General features: G+C 64.0%; 1 protein-coding gene across 1 annotated transcript; it reads left to right on the top strand.

Moving 5' to 3' along the window:
- The first annotated feature begins 3,093 nt into the window (after positions 1-3,093).
- EPPK1 (epiplakin 1) lies at positions 3,094-19,632 on the top strand. Its single transcript, XM_079153210.1, has one exon. It carries the CDS (start codon positions 3,291-3,293, stop codon positions 18,360-18,362), a length of 15,072 nt encoding a protein of 5,023 aa, XP_079009336.1. The 5' UTR covers positions 3,094-3,290; the 3' UTR covers positions 18,363-19,632.
- Positions 19,633-20,241: the final 609 nt, after the last annotated feature.

Genomic DNA, 20,241 nt, shown 5'->3' with positions numbered 1-20,241 from the left:
TGACCAATTCCTTTGCCCTCTTCCTGGCCTTCCCCACTGGACAGCTCATCCTTCAAGGCCAAAGAACTACTGAGTATGTCCCCCCAAAAGACATGTAGGGACCAGGGAGTTACCACAGATTGGTCCTATTACCTACCCTGGGCCAATGGAGGTCCACTTCACAGAAGGCCTGCGACTCTCTGCCCTGGGATCTGGCCTCTCCACAGGGCCTGAGTCATTCTTCCAGAGCAGTCCCCAGGCGAGCAGCCAGGGCTCCCTGCAGGAAGCCTGGCCCTCCACCCGGGGTCTGGCTTAGGCTGGGGGCTCAGTGTGCTTGGACTCCTGCCTTTCCTTCCCATGGGCTTGTGCCTTTGCCTGCCCTCTGCTTCCTCTGTTGACACCTGCTGTGCACTGTAGCCAGAACTCCCTGCAGCAGGCCTGGGGTTGCCCTCCGCAGGCTTCCACTGAGCACAGCCCTGACTTGTGCTGGGGATCCCGCCACTTCCTCTCCAACAACGGCCCCAGGGCCCTGAGGTCAGTCAGCATTGGGCCTTGGCTGCCCAGGCCTGCCTTGCATCACTTTGGGGGGTACTGCCCTCTGTGAGCTCTAGAATCTGTCTTGGCAGCAGGTTCACTTCCCAGGGTCCTTCTGCCCAAAATACTGGGAGAGCCCTTCTCTGATCCCTGTAGCCCCTCTGTGTGGGGCCCTGGCTTCTTAGCCCCTGAGCTGGGCTGTGGAGGGTGGGAGGTGAGGCTGGAGGAAGCACACTTTGGGTAATCTGGGGATTTGAAATTGGGGGGCACATGGAGTACCCAATTGAGTTGGGGTCTCCCCTTGGTGAGGGAACTTACACCGAGGTGCCCTTTTGGTCTTGGCTCCCTCCCAATGGAGCTGCGTGGGCCTGCTCTGCCCTTTGGAGACAAGAGCCCCATGTTGTCCAGTGGTCAGTCCCAGCCTCCTGTGATCCTTCCCTAGTATGCTGTTGCTTGGTAATAGCCCCTATCCCCTTGGCCTGTGTCCTCTGCCTCCTTTCTACTGCCCTACACTGCATCCAAGTGTGCCCCCTTGCGAGAGCCAAAGGACCTTGGTGCTTCCTCCACCCTGGGCTCTACTGGATCCTCCAGCCAGGTGGTGGCAGACACTGCTAGCCTCAGTCTGCCTGGTCCTGGCATCCATGTCTGAGATTCTGAGCAGGACACCCCAGAAGACTCAGGACCAGCATCTGTGGAAGGGAAGGGAGGAGAAAGATTTTGCTAATGTGGTGGGCTGGGGGACAGTCTCAGTGGTGACTCTGAGGGAGTTTGGAAACCTTGATGTCCTCAGGGTCACCTTAAGTCATGCCAAAGGGCTGACCCTGTCACTACCCCAGTAAGGTAGTGGCCTCAGGTAAGGCAATTCTTGAAGGGATCAGTACTGGGGCTGTCTTCCCAAAGCCCTCCCTGAGCTGAGCAGCATCTGTCCACCCTCTAGGCCTTGTGACATCAAAGCCCTGTCTTACGGGCAGGGTGGACTCTGCACTGGCCTCTGTCCCTCAGGTCCACTGCCTACCCCGCACATTCCCGATGTGGTGTGGGTGTTTGGAGGGTGGAGGGTCTATGAAGGTGGCTAGGGATGAGGAGGGGTGTGAGGGCCCAGTGGCAGGAGCAGGAGGAGACTCCAGGTGATAGATGAGCCAAGGGTCTGCAGCAGAGCTGGAGGGCTCCGGTTGGCCAGCATGGAGCAGTGCTTCTCATAGGACCAGCTACAGGGAGGACTAAGCAGGTGCGGGGTGCCAGGACCCCCAGAGACAGTGTGCATGGGTGGATGGGCCTGTGGATCTGGACTCCAGGGCAGGCTGGGCCAAGCGGCAGCATTGAGGGTCTGAGGGCAGGGTGAGCAGCTCTGATTTAATGGGTCCATGGAGAAGGAACAAAATCCTGTCTCCAGAGGTGGCAGGGGTGGGGGGTAGAGTCCCTGTGTCCCTGACAGTCAGGTCCAAAGTGCATCTGTTGAAATTGGTAGTGGAATGCATGCTGTCAGCAGGGGCTGTGCCCTGGGCCTGAGGGCAGGCAGACCTGACATGTGTAGAGGGAGGCACCACCTGCAGGTGGCCTTGACCACGTTCCCCCGAACAGAGGGAACCCCTGGGGCACCAAGGGTATAGACCAGGAGAGGGGCCAGGCATGGTTCTGAGGACACCAAAGCTGGCCTGGCTTATCGAAGTGGGGAGAGAAGGTGGGGGCTGGCATATGGTGACAGACTGGCACCCTAAGACAATAGGGGCCAGAAGTTTAGGTCAAGGTGTGGACAGGGCTGTGCTCCTGGGAGGACCCTTCCTGCCTCTTCCAACTCCTGGTGGCTCCAGACTCACAGTGCTGGCTTCTCATGGTTGTTCTCTTTTTTTTCCATTTAAAAAAATTTTTTTTTAGTTGTAGATGGACATAATACCTTTACTTATTTTTATGTGGTGCTGAGGATCAAACCCAAAGCCTCACACATGCCCGGTGAGCACTCTGCGACTGAGCCCCAGCCCCAGCCCAGTGTTTGTTCTATAAGGATGCCAGGTATTCTAGATTGGGGCCAGCCCTTCTCCAGTGTGAGCTCATCTTCATTACACCATGGGGATCCTGTTTCCAAATAAGGTCACACTCACAGGTATCGTGGCTTAGGATTTGACATATCTTTCTGGGCGATCTATTCAACCCAGTTTAGAAGGGGACAGGCCTGGACAGAGGTAGTTGGTAGAGTACTGGGGCCTAGAGCCAGATGACTGGGCACAGGAAGGGGCGAAGGACCAGCATGTGTCTGTTGAGTCTAGGGACCCTGGAGCAGGGTGTGGGGCACAGCAGCGCTGTGACAGGGCTGAGGCATGGGAAGGCTCCAAGCTCTCTGCACCAGGACCAGGGCTGTGGCGCACACTAAGGGATGGCCCACAGGAGAAAAGAGCCCACAGACCCCGGGAGGTGGCCTGCTGTCCAACCTGTGGTTCATGCCTTTACTGTCCCCTGATTTTCTGAGCATGCTAGGATGCTTCTTCCACTCCATCCTCAGGGATCCTGCAGGGTAAGGGAGGGCCCTTCCCTGATGGTGATGGTGGACGCTTACACCCCAGGAGAGTGAGCTGTATCTTGGGCCCTTGTAAATGAGGCTGCCCAGGGATGTTCCAGCCATGTGTCTGGAGGTAGATCCAGTGCTCACCAGCTTGAGAAGGGTCTGGGATTGACCCCATGACCTTGTCTCCACTGCATGCCCAGACAATCTCTGACTGAGCCTTTCTATAACCACAGGACACGTGTGACTCAAGTGAGTTCTGCAAGACCAGCTGTTTGCAATGAACGGCCAGGCCTCTCCTCCTCTTGATGTCCTGATCACCAACGGTGCTGAGCAGGCCTCCATCCCCAAAAACATTAAGGCTGGACTGGGAGCCAGTGCCCCCTCTGGGCCCCAGGCAGAGGCAGCCCCATCCTCCAGAGCCAGAAGCATTGCAGGGGTGCACGTGGAGGCCTCAGGGCAGACACTGAGTGTCTATGTGGCCATGAAGCAGGGCCTCTTGCCCACGGGGCTTGGGCTGGCTCTGCTGGAGGCCCAAGCAGCCACTGGGGGCCTTGTGGACCCTGCCCAGGGCCAGCTGCTCCCCGTGTCTGAGGCCCTGCGGCAGGGCCTCGTAGGGCTGGAGCTGAAGGAAAAGCTGCTGGCCGCTGAGCATGCCGTCACTGGCTATCCTGACCCCTATGGGGGTGAGAAGCTGGCCCTCTTCCAGGCCATCAGGAAGGAAATTGTCAACAAGAACCTGGGACAGAGCTGGCTGGAGGCCCAGCTGGCCACTGGGGGCCTGGTGGACCCGGTCCAGGACATGCGAGTTGCCCCAGCACTAGCCTGCCAGCAGGGCCTCCTGGACCAGGAGACGTGGCTCAGCCTGACTGAGTGGGAGCCCAGCCGTGAAGCTCCAGGTTTCCTGGACCCCAACACTCTGGAACTGCTTCCCTACTCCACACTTCTGGGCAGGTGTGTGCAAGACCCTGGCTCAGGGCTGGCCCTGCTGCCCCTCAAGACCACCTTCCACACCCTGTGTGGGGCAGCCAGTGTGACTGACCTGTTGGAGGCAGGGGTCCTGGACGAAGAGGCAGCCCAAGGCCTGCGGGAGGGCACACTGACTGTGTCAGATGTGAGTGCGCGCCCCGAGGTGCGGCGCCACCTGGAGGGCACTGGTGGTGTGGCAGGGGTCGTCCTGCTGCCTGAAGGCCACAAGAAGAGCTTCTACCAGGCAGCTGCTGAGCACCTGGTGCCAATGGGTGCTGTACTCCCGCTCCTGGAAGCTCAGGCTGCCACCCACTCCCTGGTGGACCCAGCGACGGGCCGGCAGCTGTGTGTGGATGAGGCGGTCAGGGTGGGCCTGGTTGGTCCAGAACTTTACAAGCAGCTTCTGGTGGCTGAGCAGGTGATGACTGGGTACCACGACCCCTTTAGCAGCTCCCGCATCCCCCTCTTCCAGGCCATGAAGAAGAACCTGGTGGACAAGTCGCTGGCTCTGCGCCTCCTAGATGCCCAGCTGGCCACAGGTGGACTGGTTTGCCCTACTCGCAGATTCCGGCTACCTCTGCAGGCTGCCCTGCGTTTCGGCTGTCTGGATGAAGAGACTCGGCAGCATCTCTCACAAGTCACAGGCTTCCCAGACCCCAGCACACATGACAGCCTGTCTTATGGGCAGCTGCTGGCCCTCTGCGTCACTGACCCGGAGACGGGGCTCGCCTTCCTGCCTCTCTCAGGGGGAGCCCATAGAGAGGTGCCCCAGGGACCCTCATTCATTGACCACCGCACTCGGCAGGACTTGAGTGCTGCCATGACCTCCATCTCTGTGGGGAGGTTTCAGGGCCGGCCTGTATCCCTCTGGGAACTGCTCTTCTCTGAGGCCATCTCTGTGGAGCAGAGGGCAAAGCTGGCCCAGCAGCACCAGGAAGGGACCCTCTCGGTGGAAGAGCTGGCAGCAGAGCTGAAGGCCACCATCGAGCAGGCTGAAGCCACAGCCAGGGTCACCTTTATTGGGCTGAGGGACACTGTGACACCAGGAGAGTTGCTGAAAGCAGAAATCATTGACCAGAAGCTCTATGAGCAACTAGAACGTGGGCAGACCTCAGCCCATGATGTGGGCCTCTTGGACTCTGTGCAGAGGTACCTGCAGGGCACAGGCTGCATTGCTGGCCTGCTGCTGCCCAGTTCCCAGGAGCGCCTCAGCATCTACGAGGCCCGCAGGAAGGGGCTCCTCAGGCCTGGCACGGCCCTCATCCTCCTGGAGGCCCAGGCCGCCACAGGCTTCATCATCGACCCAAAAGAAAACAAAAGACACTCAGTGGAAGAGGCACTGAGGGCTGGCGTCATCGGGCCTGACGTGTACCTGAAGCTGCTGTCCGCCGAGCGCGCCGTCACGGGCTACACCGACCCCTACTCTGGGGAGCAGATCTCGCTCTTCCAGGCCATGCAGCGGAACCTCATCGTCAGGGACCACGGCATCCGCCTGCTGGAGGCCCAGATCGCCACGGGCGGCGTCATCGACCCCGTGCACAGCCACCGCGTGCCCGTGGAGGTGGCCTACCAGCGCGGCTACTTCGATCAGATGCTGAACTTGATCCTGGCGGACCCCAGCGACGACACCAAGGGCTTCTTCGACCCCAACACGCACGAGAACCTCACCTACCTGCAGCTGCTGGAGCGCTGTGTGGAGGACCCCGAGACGGGCCTGCGCCTCCTGCCACTCAGCAGCACACGGCCCCAGTTGGTGGATGGCAGCACTCGGCAGGACTTACAGAACCTGGTGCTTCCTGTGAAACACGGACGGTTCCAGGGACAGAGGGTCTCGGCGTGGGACCTGATCAACTCGGAATACTTCTGCGAGGCCCGGAGGAGGCAGCTGCTGCAGCGCTATCAACGGCATCAGGTCACGTTGGAGCAGGTCGCACAGATGCTGCAGAGAGAGTCGAGGAGGTGGGCGGATATCACACTGCCAGCACTGCGGGGCCAGGTCACTGCCTGCCAGCTCCTGGATGCTCAGATCATTGACCAGGAGCTCCTGGAGCAGGTACTGGCTGGGGAAGTCAGCCCCGATGCCCTCTTCCACATGGACAGTGTCCACAGGTACCTGCAGGGCTCAGGCTCAGTGGGTGGCGTGCTGCTGCAGCCCTCCAGACAGAGGCTTGGCCTTTACCAGGCCATGCAGCAGAAGCTGCTGGCACCTGGCGTGGCCCTGCCCCTGCTGGAGGCCCAGGCGGCCACTGGAACCATCATAGACCCTTGCAGTCTGGAGACCCTGTCTGTGGATGAGGCTGTACGCAGGGGAGTGGTGGGGCCGGAGGTGTACAGCAGGCTGAGATGGGCCGAGGAGGCCGTCACTGGCTTCAGAGACCCCTTCTCTGGAAAGAGGGTGTCCCTGTTCCAGGCCATGAAGAAGGGCCTCATCCCTGTGGAGCAGGCTGCTCGCCTGCTAGAGGCCCAGGTGGCAACTGGAGGGGCCATTGATCCCACAGGCTGCCACCACCTCCCCTTGCCTGTGGCCATCCAGCGGGGCTGCATCGACCAAGAGATGAAGATGGCCTTGTCCAGCTCTCCCAAGACCTTCCCCACACCAGACGGCCAGGGGTTCACCAGCTATGCCCAGCTGCTGGGGGAGTGCCCACGGGACAAGGCCTCTGGCACTCGCCTCCTGCCTCTGTCAGGTGCTCCTGCCACTCTCACTGACGCTCAGATCCAGGACATCCTGCAGGCCACACGAGGGAGTAAGGATGGCCAGTCCCTCTGGGACCTGCTCACCTCCTGCCACTTCACTGAGGAGCAGCGCAAAGGCCTCCTGGAGGACGTGCGGGTTGGGAGGACCTCCGTGCCACAGCTGCAGGCCACTGTGTGCAGCTGTGTACAGGGGGCAGAGCTCCTGGCCCAGGCCCGTGTGACAGTGCCAGGACCCCGGGGGGAGGTCCCTGCCGTCTGGCTGCGGGAGGCTGGCATCATTACCCAGGAGGCACTGGCAGCACTGGCTGAGGGCACACAGTCACCCTCTGAGGTTGCTGAGCAGCCTGCAGTGAAGGCCCACCTCTGGGGCACGGGCTGCGTGGCTGGGGTGTTGCTACAGCCCTCTGGGACCAAGGCGAGCATCACCCAGGCCATGAGGGATGGCCTTCTGTCCCTGGGCCTGGGACAGAGACTGCTGGAGGCCCAGGTGGCATCTGGCTCCCTTGTTGACCCACTGACCAACCAAAGACTGTCAGTGGAGGATGCAGTCAAGGCCGGCCTGGTAGGCAGGGAGCTGAGTGAGCAGCTCAGCCAGGTCGAGAGGGCTGTGGCTGGGTACACAGACCCCTACTCAGGGGGCTCTCTCTCTCTGTGGCAGGCCATGGAGAAGGGGCTTGTGGCCCACAGTGAGGGCCTTCCCATCCTGCAGGTGCAGCTGGCCACAGGGGGCATAGTAGACCCTGTTCACAGGGTGCACCTGCCTCAGGCAGTGGCCTGCAGGCTTGGCCTCCTAGGTGAGCAGGTGAGCTGGGCACTGACCACCACCAAGGAGGACAACAAGTTCTTCTTTGACCCTAACTCCCGGGTCAGGGTGACCTATGGGCAGCTCAAGGAACTCTGTGTGCTGGATACTGATACCGGCTTGTGGCTGCTACCACTCACCCAGGATGCTGTGCTCGAGGTAGATGAGCACACTGCGGTGGCTCTGAGGGCCATGAAGGTGCCTGTCAGCACGGGGAGGTTCCAAGGGCACGTTGTGTCACTCTGGGACCTGCTACACTCTGAGTACATCAGTGCTGACAAGCGGCAGGAACTGGCAGCACTCTGCCGGTCTGGGCGAGCCACGGCCCTGAGGCAGGTGGTCAGTGTGGTCACTGCCCTAGTGGAGGCTGCAGAGAAGCAGTCCCCGCAGGTCACCTTTAGAGGGCTCCGGAAGCAGGTGTCAGCCAGGGACCTGTTCAGGTCTCAGTTGATCAACAGGCAGACTCTAGAGGAGCTAAACCAGGGGAAGAAGACAGTACAGGAGGTGACAGAAATGGACAGTGTGAGGCGGTCTCTGGAAGGAGGCAACTTCATTGCAGGGGTCCTCATCCAGGGCACCAAGGAGAAGATGAGCATCCCGGAGGCCCTCAGAAGGCACATCCTGCGGCCGGGCACGGCCCTGGTGCTGCTGGAGGCGCAGGCGGCCACCGGCTTCGTCATCGACCCTGCAGAGAACCAGAGGCTCACTGTGCAGCAGGCCTTCCAGGCAGGGATGTTTGGCAGGGAGACCTATGTGAAGCTGCTGTCCGCCGAGCGTGCCGTCACGGGCTACACCGACCCCTACTCTGGGGAGCAGATCTCGCTCTTCCAGGCCATGAAGAAAGGCCTCATCGTCAGGGACCACGGCATCCGCCTGCTGGAGGCCCAGATCGCCACGGGCGGCATCATCGACCCCGTGCACAGCCACCGCGTGCCCGTGGAGGTGGCCTACCAGCGCGGCTACTTCGATGAGGAGATGAGCCGCGTGCTGGCGGACCCCAGCGACGACACCAAGGGCTTCTTCGACCCCAACACGCACGAGAACCTCACCTACATGCAGCTGCTGGAACGATGCGTGGAGGACCCCGAGACGGGGCTCTACATGCTGCAAATCGTAAAGAAAGGAGAACCCTACGCGTACCTTGATGAGGCCACCAAGCAAGTTCTGAGGTCTCGAACCATGAAAGTGCATGTGGGGAGGTTTGCTGGTCAGACCGTGTCCATCTGGGACCTGCTCTCCTCTCAGTACTTCAATGAGAAACAGAAGAGAGAGCTAGTGTGGGAGTACAGACAGCAGGCTGCGGGCCTGGAGAGGCTGCTGGACATCATCAGAACCACCATCGAAGAAACAGAGGAGCGAAACCAGGACATTGAGGTGGCAGCCATCCAAGGGCACACAACAGCCGCAGAACTGTTCAACTCTGGGGTCCTCGATAAGGAGACCCTCGATGTGCTTCACAAGCAGGACAGTGGGCACTGGGACCTGCGGCAGCTGGAGCGCGTGCGCACCTACCTGGAGGGCAGCGGCTGCATTGCTGGGGTGACTGTACCCTCTACCCAGGAGGTCATGGGCTTCCACGAGGCCTACAGGAAGGGGCACATCCCTGCAGGGTTTGCAGCTCAGATGCTGGAGGCACAGGCAGCCACCGGGTTTCTGCTGGACCCCCACACTCACCTGAGGATGTCAGTGGATGAGGCCGTGGCCACTGGCCTGGTGGATGAAGAGCTGCGGGAAAAGCTGCACAGCGCTGAGAAAGCTGCTACGGGTCACGAAGACCCAGTCACTGGGGGGACGATCCCACTGTTCCAGGCCATGAAGAAGAAGCTGGTTGGAAGGGAGGAAGCCCTGAGGCTGCTGGAGGTGCAGATGGCCACAGGGGGCGTTGTGGACCCACAGCACCACCACCGTATCCCACTGGATACAGCCTACAGGCGTGGCTGCCTGGACGAGGAAACAAAAGCACTCGTTTTGGATCAGAAGCACATGAGGAGAAGGTTCCTGGATCCGAACACACAAGAGAGAGTTACATACCAAGAACTGCAGGATAGGTGCAAGAAGGACCAGAGGTCAGGATGGCCCCTGTTCCCAGTGGTGAAGGACAAAAAGGACACAGAGTATGTTGATGAAGCCACCAAAAGGGCCCTGGAAGCAGAGCAGGTAGAAATAACAGTGGGAAGGTACAGAGGACAGCGGCCATCAGTATGGGAGCTGCTGAATTCAGAGTACGTGACCCGGGAGGAAAAGCTCGAGCTGGTGAACAACTACAGGAGAGACACTGCAGGAGCCCTAGAAAGAGTGGTGCAAGGCATTCTGCAGATGATTACAGAGAAAGAAAGGATCAGCAGGCGGATGTGGTTCAAGGGTTTCCGAAAGCAGGTCACAGCAGCAGAGCTCCACAGCTCAGGTATCATAACCAGAGAGACTCTGCAGGACCTGCACGAGGGCCGTCGCACAGTGCACCAGGTGAAGGAAAGGGAAGAGGTGCAACGGTACCTGGAGGGCACGAGCTGCATCGCGGGCGTGCTGGTGCCCGCCAGGGGCGAGCCGGGCCGCCAGGAGAAGATGAGCATCTACGAGGCCATGTGGAAGGGCGTGCTGCGGCCGGGCACGGCCCTGGTGCTGCTGGAGGCGCAGGCGGCCACCGGCTTCGTCATCGACCCGGTGCACGACCGGAGGCTGTCCGTGGAGGAGGCCGTGGCCGCGGGCGTGGTGGGCGGGGAGATCCGGGAGAAGCTGCTGTCCGCCGAGCGCGCCGTCACGGGCTACACCGACCCCTACTCCGGGGAGCAGATCTCGCTCTTCCAGGCCATGCAGCGGGACCTCATCGTCAGGGACCACGGCATCCGCCTGCTGGAGGCCCAGATCGCCACGGGCGGCGTCATCGACCCCGTGCACAGCCACCGCGTGCCCGTGGAGGTGGCCTACCAGCGCGGCTACTTCGACGAGGAGATGAGCCGCGTGCTGGCGGACCCCAGCGACGACACCAAGGGCTTCTTCGACCCCAACACGCACGAGAACCTCACCTACATGCAGCTGCTGCGGCGCTGCGTGCGCGACCCGGACACCGGGCTCTACATGCTGCAGCTGGCGGCCCAGGACTCCGCGGTGCACCAGCTGAGCGAGGAGCTGCGCGCCGCCCTGCGCGACGCCCGCGTCACGCCCGGCTGGGGCGCCTTCCAGGGCCAGAGCGTCTCCGTCTGGGAGCTCCTCTTCTACCGCGAGGTGCCCGAGCGCCGGCGCCAGGACCTGCTGCGCCGGTACCGGGCGGGCACCCTGACCGTGCAGGACGTGGGCTTGGCCCTCACCTCGCTGTTGGCCGCGGCCGAGGACCGGAGCCCGCGCGTCGACCCTCGGGGGGCCCTGCGTGCGGCCACCATGGAGGTCAAGGTGGGACGCCTGCGGGGGCGCGCCGTGCCCGTGTGGGACGTGCTGACGTCTGGCTACGTGAGCCGGGCCGCCCGCGAGGAGCTGCTGGCCCAGTTCGGCTCGGGGTCTCTGGCCCTGCCCGCGCTGACCCGCAGGCTGACCACCATCATCGAGGAGGCGGAGGAGGCCCACGGGTCCCCGCCCCGGCCCCGGGAGACCTCGCCCGGCCGGCGGGAGCCAGGGCCGCCAGGGCACTCGGCAGGCGAGGCTGAGGCCGAGGGCGAGGCGGAGGCCGCCTGCCGCCGGCGCCGCCAGGAGCAGGAGCAGGAGCAGGCCCTGCGCGCCGCCACCATGGAGGTGCCCTCGGGGCGGTTCCGGGGCCAGCCGGTCTCCGTGTGGGACGTCCTCTTTTCCTCGTACCTGGAAGAGGCCCGGCGGGAGGAGCTCCTGGCCCAGCACGCGGCGGGCACCCTGGGGCTGGCCGACCTGGTGGCCGCCCTCCTGCGGGTGGTGGAGGAGACCGAGGAGCGGCTCAGCAAGGTGTCCTTCCGCGGCCTGAGGCGCCAGGTGTCGGCGACCGAGCTGCACAAGTCCGGGATCCTGGGCCCCGAGACCCTGCGGGACCTGGCCCAGGGCACCAAGACCCTGCAGGAGGTGAGGGAGATGGACTCCGTCAAGCGCTACCTGGAGGGCACCAGCTGCATCGCGGGCGTGCTGGTGCCCGCCAGGGGCGAGCCGGGCCGCCAGGAGAAGATGAGCATCTACGAGGCCATGTGGAAGGGCGTGCTGCGGCCGGGCACGGCCCTGGTGCTGCTGGAGGCGCAGGCGGCCACCGGCTTCGTCATCGACCCGGTGCACGACCGGAGGCTGTCCGTGGAGGAGGCCGTGGCCGCGGGCGTGGTGGGCGGGGAGATCCGGGAGAAGCTGCTGTCCGCCGAGCGCGCCGTCACGGGCTACACCGACCCCTACTCCGGGGAGCAGATCTCGCTCTTCCAGGCCATGCAGCGGGACCTCATCGTCAGGGACCACGGCATCCGCCTGCTGGAGGCCCAGATCGCCACGGGCGGCGTCATCGACCCCGTGCACAGCCACCGCGTGCCCGTGGAGGTGGCCTACCAGCGCGGCTACTTCGACGAGGAGATGAGCCGCGTGCTGGCGGACCCCAGCGACGACACCAAGGGCTTCTTCGACCCCAACACGCACGAGAACCTCACCTACATGCAGCTGCTGCGGCGCTGCGTGCGCGACCCGGACACCGGGCTCTACATGCTGCAGCTGGCGGCCCAGGACTCCGCGGTGCACCAGCTGAGCGAGGAGCTGCGCGCCGCCCTGCGCGACGCCCGCGTCACGCCCGGCTGGGGCGCCTTCCAGGGCCAGAGCGTCTCCGTCTGGGAGCTCCTCTTCTACCGCGAGGTGCCCGAGCGCCGGCGCCAGGACCTGCTGCGCCGGTACCGGGCGGGCACCCTGACCGTGCAGGACGTGGGCTTGGCCCTCACCTCGCTGTTGGCCGCGGCCGAGGACCGGAGCCCGCGCGTCGACCCTCGGGGGGCCCTGCGTGCGGCCACCATGGAGGTCAAGGTGGGACGCCTGCGGGGGCGCGCCGTGCCCGTGTGGGACGTGCTGACGTCTGGCTACGTGAGCCGGGCCGCCCGCGAGGAGCTGCTGGCCCAGTTCGGCTCGGGGTCTCTGGCCCTGCCCGCGCTGACCCGCAGGCTGACCACCATCATCGAGGAGGCGGAGGAGGCCCACGGGTCCCCGCCCCGGCCCCGGGAGACCTCGCCCGGCCGGCGGGAGCCAGGGCCGCCAGGGCACTCGGCAGGCGAGGCTGAGGCCGAGGGCGAGGCGGAGGCCGCCTGCCGCCGGCGCCGCCAGGAGCAGGAGCAGGAGCAGGCCCTGCGCGCCGCCACCATGGAGGTGCCCTCGGGGCGGTTCCGGGGCCAGCCGGTCTCCGTGTGGGACGTCCTCTTTTCCTCGTACCTGGAAGAGGCCCGGCGGGAGGAGCTCCTGGCCCAGCACGCGGCGGGCACCCTGGGGCTGGCCGACCTGGTGGCCGCCCTCCTGCGGGTGGTGGAGGAGACCGAGGAGCGGCTCAGCAAGGTGTCCTTCCGCGGCCTGAGGCGCCAGGTGTCGGCGACCGAGCTGCACAAGTCCGGGATCCTGGGCCCCGAGACCCTGCGGGACCTGGCCCAGGGCACCAAGACCCTGCAGGAGGTGAGGGAGATGGACTCCGTCAAGCGCTACCTGGAGGGCACCAGCTGCATCGCGGGCGTGCTGGTGCCCGCCAGGGGCGAGCCGGGCCGCCAGGAGAAGATGAGCATCTACGAGGCCATGTGGAAGGGCGTGCTGCGGCCGGGCACGGCCCTGGTGCTGCTGGAGGCGCAGGCGGCCACCGGCTTCGTCATCGACCCGGTGCACGACCGGAGGCTGTCCGTGGAGGAGGCCGTGGCCGCGGGCGTGGTGGGCGGGGAGATCCGGGAGAAGCTGCTGTCCGCCGAGCGCGCCGTCACGGGCTACACCGACCCCTACTCCGGGGAGCAGATCTCGCTCTTCCAGGCCATGCAGCGGGACCTCATCGTCAGGGACCACGGCATCCGCCTGCTGGAGGCCCAGATCGCCACGGGCGGCGTCATCGACCCCGTGCACAGCCACCGCGTGCCCGTGGAGGTGGCCTACCAGCGCGGCTACTTCGACGAGGAGATGAGCCGCGTGCTGGCGGACCCCAGCGACGACACCAAGGGCTTCTTCGACCCCAACACGCACGAGAACCTCACCTACATGCAGCTGCTGCGGCGCTGCGTGCGCGACCCGGACACCGGGCTCTACATGCTGCAGCTGGCGGCCCAGGACTCCGCGGTGCACCAGCTGAGCGAGGAGCTGCGCGCCGCCCTGCGCGACGCCCGCGTCACGCCCGGCTGGGGCGCCTTCCAGGGCCAGAGCGTCTCCGTCTGGGAGCTCCTCTTCTACCGCGAGGTGCCCGAGCGCCGGCGCCAGGACCTGCTGCGCCGGTACCGGGCGGGCACCCTGACCGTGCAGGACGTGGGCTTGGCCCTCACCTCGCTGTTGGCCGCGGCCGAGGACCGGAGCCCGCGCGTCGACCCTCGGGGGGCCCTGCGTGCGGCCACCATGGAGGTCAAGGTGGGACGCCTGCGGGGGCGCGCCGTGCCCGTGTGGGACGTGCTGACGTCTGGCTACGTGAGCCGGGCCGCCCGCGAGGAGCTGCTGGCCCAGTTCGGCTCGGGGTCTCTGGCCCTGCCCGCGCTGACCCGCAGGCTGACCACCATCATCGAGGAGGCGGAGGAGGCCCACGGGTCCCCGCCCCGGCCCCGGGAGACCTCGCCCGGCCGGCGGGAGCCAGGGCCGCCAGGGCACTCGGCAGGCGAGGCTGAGGCCGAGGGCGAGGCGGAGGCCGCCTGCCGCCGGCGCCGCCAGGAGCAGGAGCAGGAGCAGGCCCTGCGCGCCGCCACCATGGAGGTGCCCTCGGGGCGGTTCCGGGGCCAGCCGGTCTCCGTGTGGGACGTCCTCTTTTCCTCGTACCTGGAAGAGGCCCGGCGGGAGGAGCTCCTGGCCCAGCACGCGGCGGGCACCCTGGGGCTGGCCGACCTGGTGGCCGCCCTCCTGCGGGTGGTGGAGGAGACCGAGGAGCGGCTCAGCAAGGTGTCCTTCCGCGGCCTGAGGCGCCAGGTGTCGGCGACCGAGCTGCACAAGTCCGGGATCCTGGGCCCCGAGACCCTGCGGGACCTGGCCCAGGGCACCAAGACCCTGCAGGAGGTGAGGGAGATGGACTCCGTCAAGCGCTACCTGGAGGGCACCAGCTGCATCGCGGGCGTGCTGGTGCCCGCCAGGGGCGAGCCGGGCCGCCAGGAGAAGATGAGCATCTACGAGGCCATGTGGAAGGGCGTGCTGCGGCCGGGCACGGCCCTGGTGCTGCTGGAGGCGCAGGCGGCCACCGGCTTCGTCATCGACCCGGTGCACGACCGGAGGCTGTCCGTGGAGGAGGCCGTGGCCGCGGGCGTGGTGGGCGGGGAGATCCGGGAGAAGCTGCTGTCCGCCGAGCGCGCCGTCACGGGCTACACCGACCCCTACTCCGGGGAGCAGATCTCGCTCTTCCAGGCCATGCAGCGGGACCTCATCGTCAGGGACCACGGCATCCGCCTGCTGGAGGCCCAGATCGCCACGGGCGGCGTCATCGACCCCGTGCACAGCCACCGCGTGCCCGTGGAGGTGGCCTACCAGCGCGGCTACTTCGACGAGGAGATGAGCCGCGTGCTGGCGGACCCCAGCGACGACACCAAGGGCTTCTTCGACCCCAACACGCACGAGAACCTCACCTACATGCAGCTGCTGCGGCGCTGCGTGCGCGACCCGGACACCGGGCTCTACATGCTGCAGCTGGCGGCCCAGGACTCCGCGGTGCACCAGCTGAGCGAGGAGCTGCGCGCCGCCCTGCGCGACGCCCGCGTCACGCCCGGCTGGGGCGCCTTCCAGGGCCAGAGCGTCTCCGTCTGGGAGCTCCTCTTCTACCGCGAGGTGCCCGAGCGCCGGCGCCAGGACCTGCTGCGCCGGTACCGGGCGGGCACCCTGACCGTGCAGGACGTGGGCTTGGCCCTCACCTCGCTGTTGGCCGCGGCCGAGGACCGGAGCCCGCGCGTCGACCCTCGGGGGGCCCTGCGTGCGGCCACCATGGAGGTCAAGGTGGGACGCCTGCGGGGGCGCGCCGTGCCCGTGTGGGACGTGCTGACGTCTGGCTACGTGAGCCGGGCCGCCCGCGAGGAGCTGCTGGCCCAGTTCGGCTCGGGGTCTCTGGCCCTGCCCGCGCTGACCCGCAGGCTGACCACCATCATCGAGGAGGCGGAGGAGGCCCACGGGTCCCCGCCCCGGCCCCGGGAGACCTCGCCCGGCCGGCGGGAGCCAGGGCCGCCAGGGCACTCGGCAGGCGAGGCTGAGGCCGAGGGCGAGGCGGAGGCCGCCTGCCGCCGGCGCCGCCAGGAGCAGGAGCAGGAGCAGGCCCTGCGCGCCGCCACCATGGAGGTGCCCTCGGGGCGGTTCCGGGGCCAGCCGGTCTCCGTGTGGGACGTCCTCTTTTCCTCGTACCTGGAAGAGGCCCGGCGGGAGGAGCTCCTGGCCCAGCACGCGGCGGGCACCCTGGGGCTGGCCGACCTGGTGGCCGCCCTCCTGCGGGTGGTGGAGGAGACCGAGGAGCGGCTCAGCAAGGTGTCCTTCCGCGGCCTGAGGCGCCAGGTGTCGGCGACCGAGCTGCACAAGTCCGGGATCCTGGGCCCCGAGACCCTGCGGGACCTGGCCCAGGGCACCAAGACCCTGCAGGAGGTGAGGGAGATGGACTCCGTCAAGCGCTACCTGGAGGGCACCAGCTGCATCGCGGGCGTGCTGGTGCCCGCCAGGGGCGAGCCGGGCCGCCAGGAGAAGATGAGCATCTACGAGGCCATGTGGAAGGGCGTGCTGCGGCCGGGCACGGCCCTGGTGCTGCTGGAGGCGCAGGCGGCCACCGGCTTCGTCATCGACCCGGTGCACGACCGGAGGCTGTCCGTGGAGGAGGCCGTGGCCGCGGGCGTGGTGGGCGGGGAGATCCGGGAGAAGCTGCTGTCCGCCGAGCGCGCCGTCACGGGCTACACCGACCCCTACTCCGGGGAGCAGATCTCGCTCTTCCAGGCCATGCAGCGGGACCTCATCGTCAGGGACCACGGCATCCGCCTGCTGGAGGCCCAGATCGCCACGGGCGGCGTCATCGACCCCGTGCACAGCCACCGCGTGCCCGTGGAGGTGGCCTACCAGCGCGGCTACTTCGACGAGGAGATGAGCCGCGTGCTGGCGGACCCCAGCGACGACACCAAGGGCTTCTTCGACCCCAACACGCACGAGAACCTCACCTACATGCAGCTGCTGCGGCGCTGCGTGCGCGACCCGGACACCGGGCTCTACATGCTGCAGCTGGCGGCCCAGGACTCCGCGGTGCACCAGCTGAGCGAGGAGCTGCGCGCCGCCCTGCGCGACGCCCGCGTCACGCCCGGCTGGGGCGCCTTCCAGGGCCAGAGCGTCTCCGTCTGGGAGCTCCTCTTCTACCGCGAGGTGCCCGAGCGCCGGCGCCAGGACCTGCTGCGCCGGTACCGGGCGGGCACCCTGACCGTGCAGGACGTGGGCTTGGCCCTCACCTCGCTGTTGGCCGCGGCCGAGGACCGGAGCCCGCGCGTCGACCCTCGGGGGGCCCTGCGTGCGGCCACCATGGAGGTCAAGGTGGGACGCCTGCGGGGGCGCGCCGTGCCCGTGTGGGACGTGCTGACGTCTGGCTACGTGAGCCGGGCCGCCCGCGAGGAGCTGCTGGCCCAGTTCGGCTCGGGGTCTCTGGCCCTGCCCGCGCTGACCCGCAGGCTGACCACCATCATCGAGGAGGCGGAGGAGGCCCACGGGTCCCCGCCCCGGCCCCGGGAGACCTCGCCCGGCCGGCGGGAGCCAGGGCCGCCAGGGCACTCGGCAGGCGAGGCTGAGGCCGAGGGCGAGGCGGAGGCCGCCTGCCGCCGGCGCCGCCAGGAGCAGGAGCAGGAGCAGGCCCTGCGCGCCGCCACCATGGAGGTGCCCTCGGGGCGGTTCCGGGGCCAGCCGGTCTCCGTGTGGGACGTCCTCTTTTCCTCGTACCTGGAAGAGGCCCGGCGGGAGGAGCTCCTGGCCCAGCACGCGGCGGGCACCCTGGGGCTGGCCGACCTGGTGGCCGCCCTCCTGCGGGTGGTGGAGGAGACCGAGGAGCGGCTCAGCAAGGTGTCCTTCCGCGGCCTGAGGCGCCAGGTGTCGGCGACCGAGCTGCACAAGTCCGGGATCCTGGGCCCCGAGACCCTGCGGGACCTGGCCCAGGGCACCAAGACCCTGCAGGAGGTGAGGGAGATGGACTCCGTCAAGCGCTACCTGGAGGGCACCAGCTGCATCGCGGGCGTGCTGGTGCCCGCCAGGGGCGAGCCGGGCCGCCAGGAGAAGATGAGCATCTACGAGGCCATGTGGAAGGGCGTGCTGCGGCCGGGCACGGCCCTGGTGCTGCTGGAGGCGCAGGCGGCCACCGGCTTCGTCATCGACCCGGTGCACGACCGGAGGCTGTCCGTGGAGGAGGCCGTGGCCGCGGGCGTGGTGGGCGGGGAGATCCGGGAGAAGCTGCTGTCCGCCGAGCGCGCCGTCACGGGCTACACCGACCCCTACTCCGGGGAGCAGATCTCGCTCTTCCAGGCCATGCAGCGGGACCTCATCGTCAGGGACCACGGCATCCGCCTGCTGGAGGCCCAGATCGCCACGGGCGGCGTCATCGACCCCGTGCACAGCCACCGCGTGCCCGTGGAGGTGGCCTACCAGCGCGGCTACTTCGACGAGGAGATGAGCCGCGTGCTGGCGGACCCCAGCGACGACACCAAGGGCTTCTTCGACCCCAACACGCACGAGAACCTCACCTACATGCAGCTGCTGCAACGAGCCACTCTGGACCCGGAAAGTGGTCTTTTGTTTCTTCCTGTATGTAATGTCTAATGAATTCTTTTTTGTCACTTTGAGTGCTTTTGGAGTTCCAGTACTTTTTATCTTTTAATTGTTTGAGGTGTTTAGCTTTTCTGCACAGTAACCTTGTTGGCCTTGTACAGTGGGGGTATTCTTGGTTTCTCCCAGCTTTTGTGGGTTTGTATTTGTTCATTTTGTTTGCCCGTTTCGTTCCTCTTTCTCTTGGCATTCTTTCTGTGAATTCCTTCTCTTTTCCCTTTGACCTGCAGTGTTGTTCAGATCTCTGACAGTTTGTGTGTGGCCCTCCCTGTGTAGGTGCTTCGTGCAGAATGGAGTCGTCGTCATGTCCCACTCCCCTGCCCCCAGTGTACACACTGAGTTGCCTTACTGATTTCCTGGCATCCAGTTGTTACTGTCTGCATTTCTTTCACTCAAGTTTCATGTTTTGCCTGAAGTCATTTTCCATGTCTTAACATCTCATGTAAATATCTGTGTACATCCTCTATCCATCTCATTTTGGTCTACAGTGGCGACCAGCTTGCTCTGATCTCTCAGACCCTGCTCAGTCTTGGTGGTCCCACCCATGCACACTGGTGACCTGCTTGGAATTGGAGCATGTCTTGGGAGATAATTTGTAAAGAAGTGGTTATGCATGATGAAGTGCCTTGTTTCATTTTTAAAACCATTATTAAATAACAGAAGTCTATTTCAGCTCATATTTCTGATTGTTCATTGTTGGGGGGCTGCATCCTTACTGGCAGTGTTCTGAGGTGGTACTGGACACCACACAGTGAGAGACTGAGAGCAAGAACTCTTGCTTTTCATTTTAGTTGTTTGAAGGTTCATCTGCAGAACTTTATACTCTTGCTGTAGAGATTTAAATAAGAAAACAAGCAATTTCAAATCGATCAGGGCTGACAGAGAGCATTGTTGCAGGGCGGTACAAGGTTCTGCTGAGCAGTGCTCTTGGAAGCACAAGCAGATCCCACTGTTGAAGAAGAGCAGCAACAGTGAAGCCAGGGGTGGAGGGCGAACCCCACTCTCCCCTGTCACTCAGCACATGGAGTGGGAGGGCCAGGCTGCTTCCTCTCCTACAGAGGACAGGACCACTGTCTGAAAGGTTTCACGTATGGTTTCCTTTGTGTTTTCCCATTTGGAATTTGCTACCGTTCTTGATTCCATGGAATTTGTATCTTTCACCAAATTTTGAAAGTTTTAAGCCATTATTTCTTCAAAAATTTTTCCTATAGTAATATCTTTTCTCCTTCCATAACTCCAAATACACAGATGTTATTTGCCTTGATGTTTCACATCAGAGACAAGGTCACTGTATCTTTGTTTTTGTTTGTTTTGTTTTGTTGTTTGCAAATGTCTTCTCTGACATGTCTCAGGTTGGATAATTTTTCATGATCTGTTTCTGGTTTGTTAAGTCTGTCCTCTGTGAACTCCATCTTTTTGTTGAGCTGAGTGGTGAATTTTCTATTTCAAGCACTGTTTTTCAAAACTCATAACATTTGTGTGTGGTTTCTCTATATTTTTTATTTCTCCGCTGAAATCATTTATCTTCTCACTCATTCCTAGAGTGTTCTTTTTCTCCTCTGGAGCATGGTGAGAGTCTTTGATGTGTTTCTGGTGATTGTTAATGGTCTTTGCTTTAGAGACTTGCCTACATTTTCAGACCTTGAAATGTTGAGTCCTTTTTGGTTGATCATCTTGATTTGTTATGATTCATAATCTGATGTGGACTTTGAATACCCTCCTGAGAACATGGGCTTTCTGTTTTGGGGTGCTCTTCTTGCGGTCAGGTTCAGACTACAAATCTTGTCCACCTTCTGTGGTTGGTGGTCTCAGCTCAATGCCAGTCCTGGCTTCAATGCTTTTGCTGTGATGTGTGGGGTTTGCTCAGCTTAGG

The sequence above is a fragment of the Sciurus vulgaris genome (assembly GCF_902686455.1).
Source record: "Sciurus vulgaris genome assembly, chromosome: 1".
Lineage (NCBI taxonomy): Eukaryota > Metazoa > Chordata > Mammalia > Rodentia > Sciuridae > Sciurus > Sciurus vulgaris.
Note: the sequence above shows the minus strand (reverse complement) of the source record. Positions and strands in the feature narration are given on the sequence as shown.

What these genes read in the sequence shown, in the direction of transcription:
- EPPK1 (XM_079153210.1), top strand. Translation starts at nt 3,291, where the DNA reads ATGAACGGCCAGGCCTCTCCTCCTCTTGATGTCCTGATCACCAACGGT.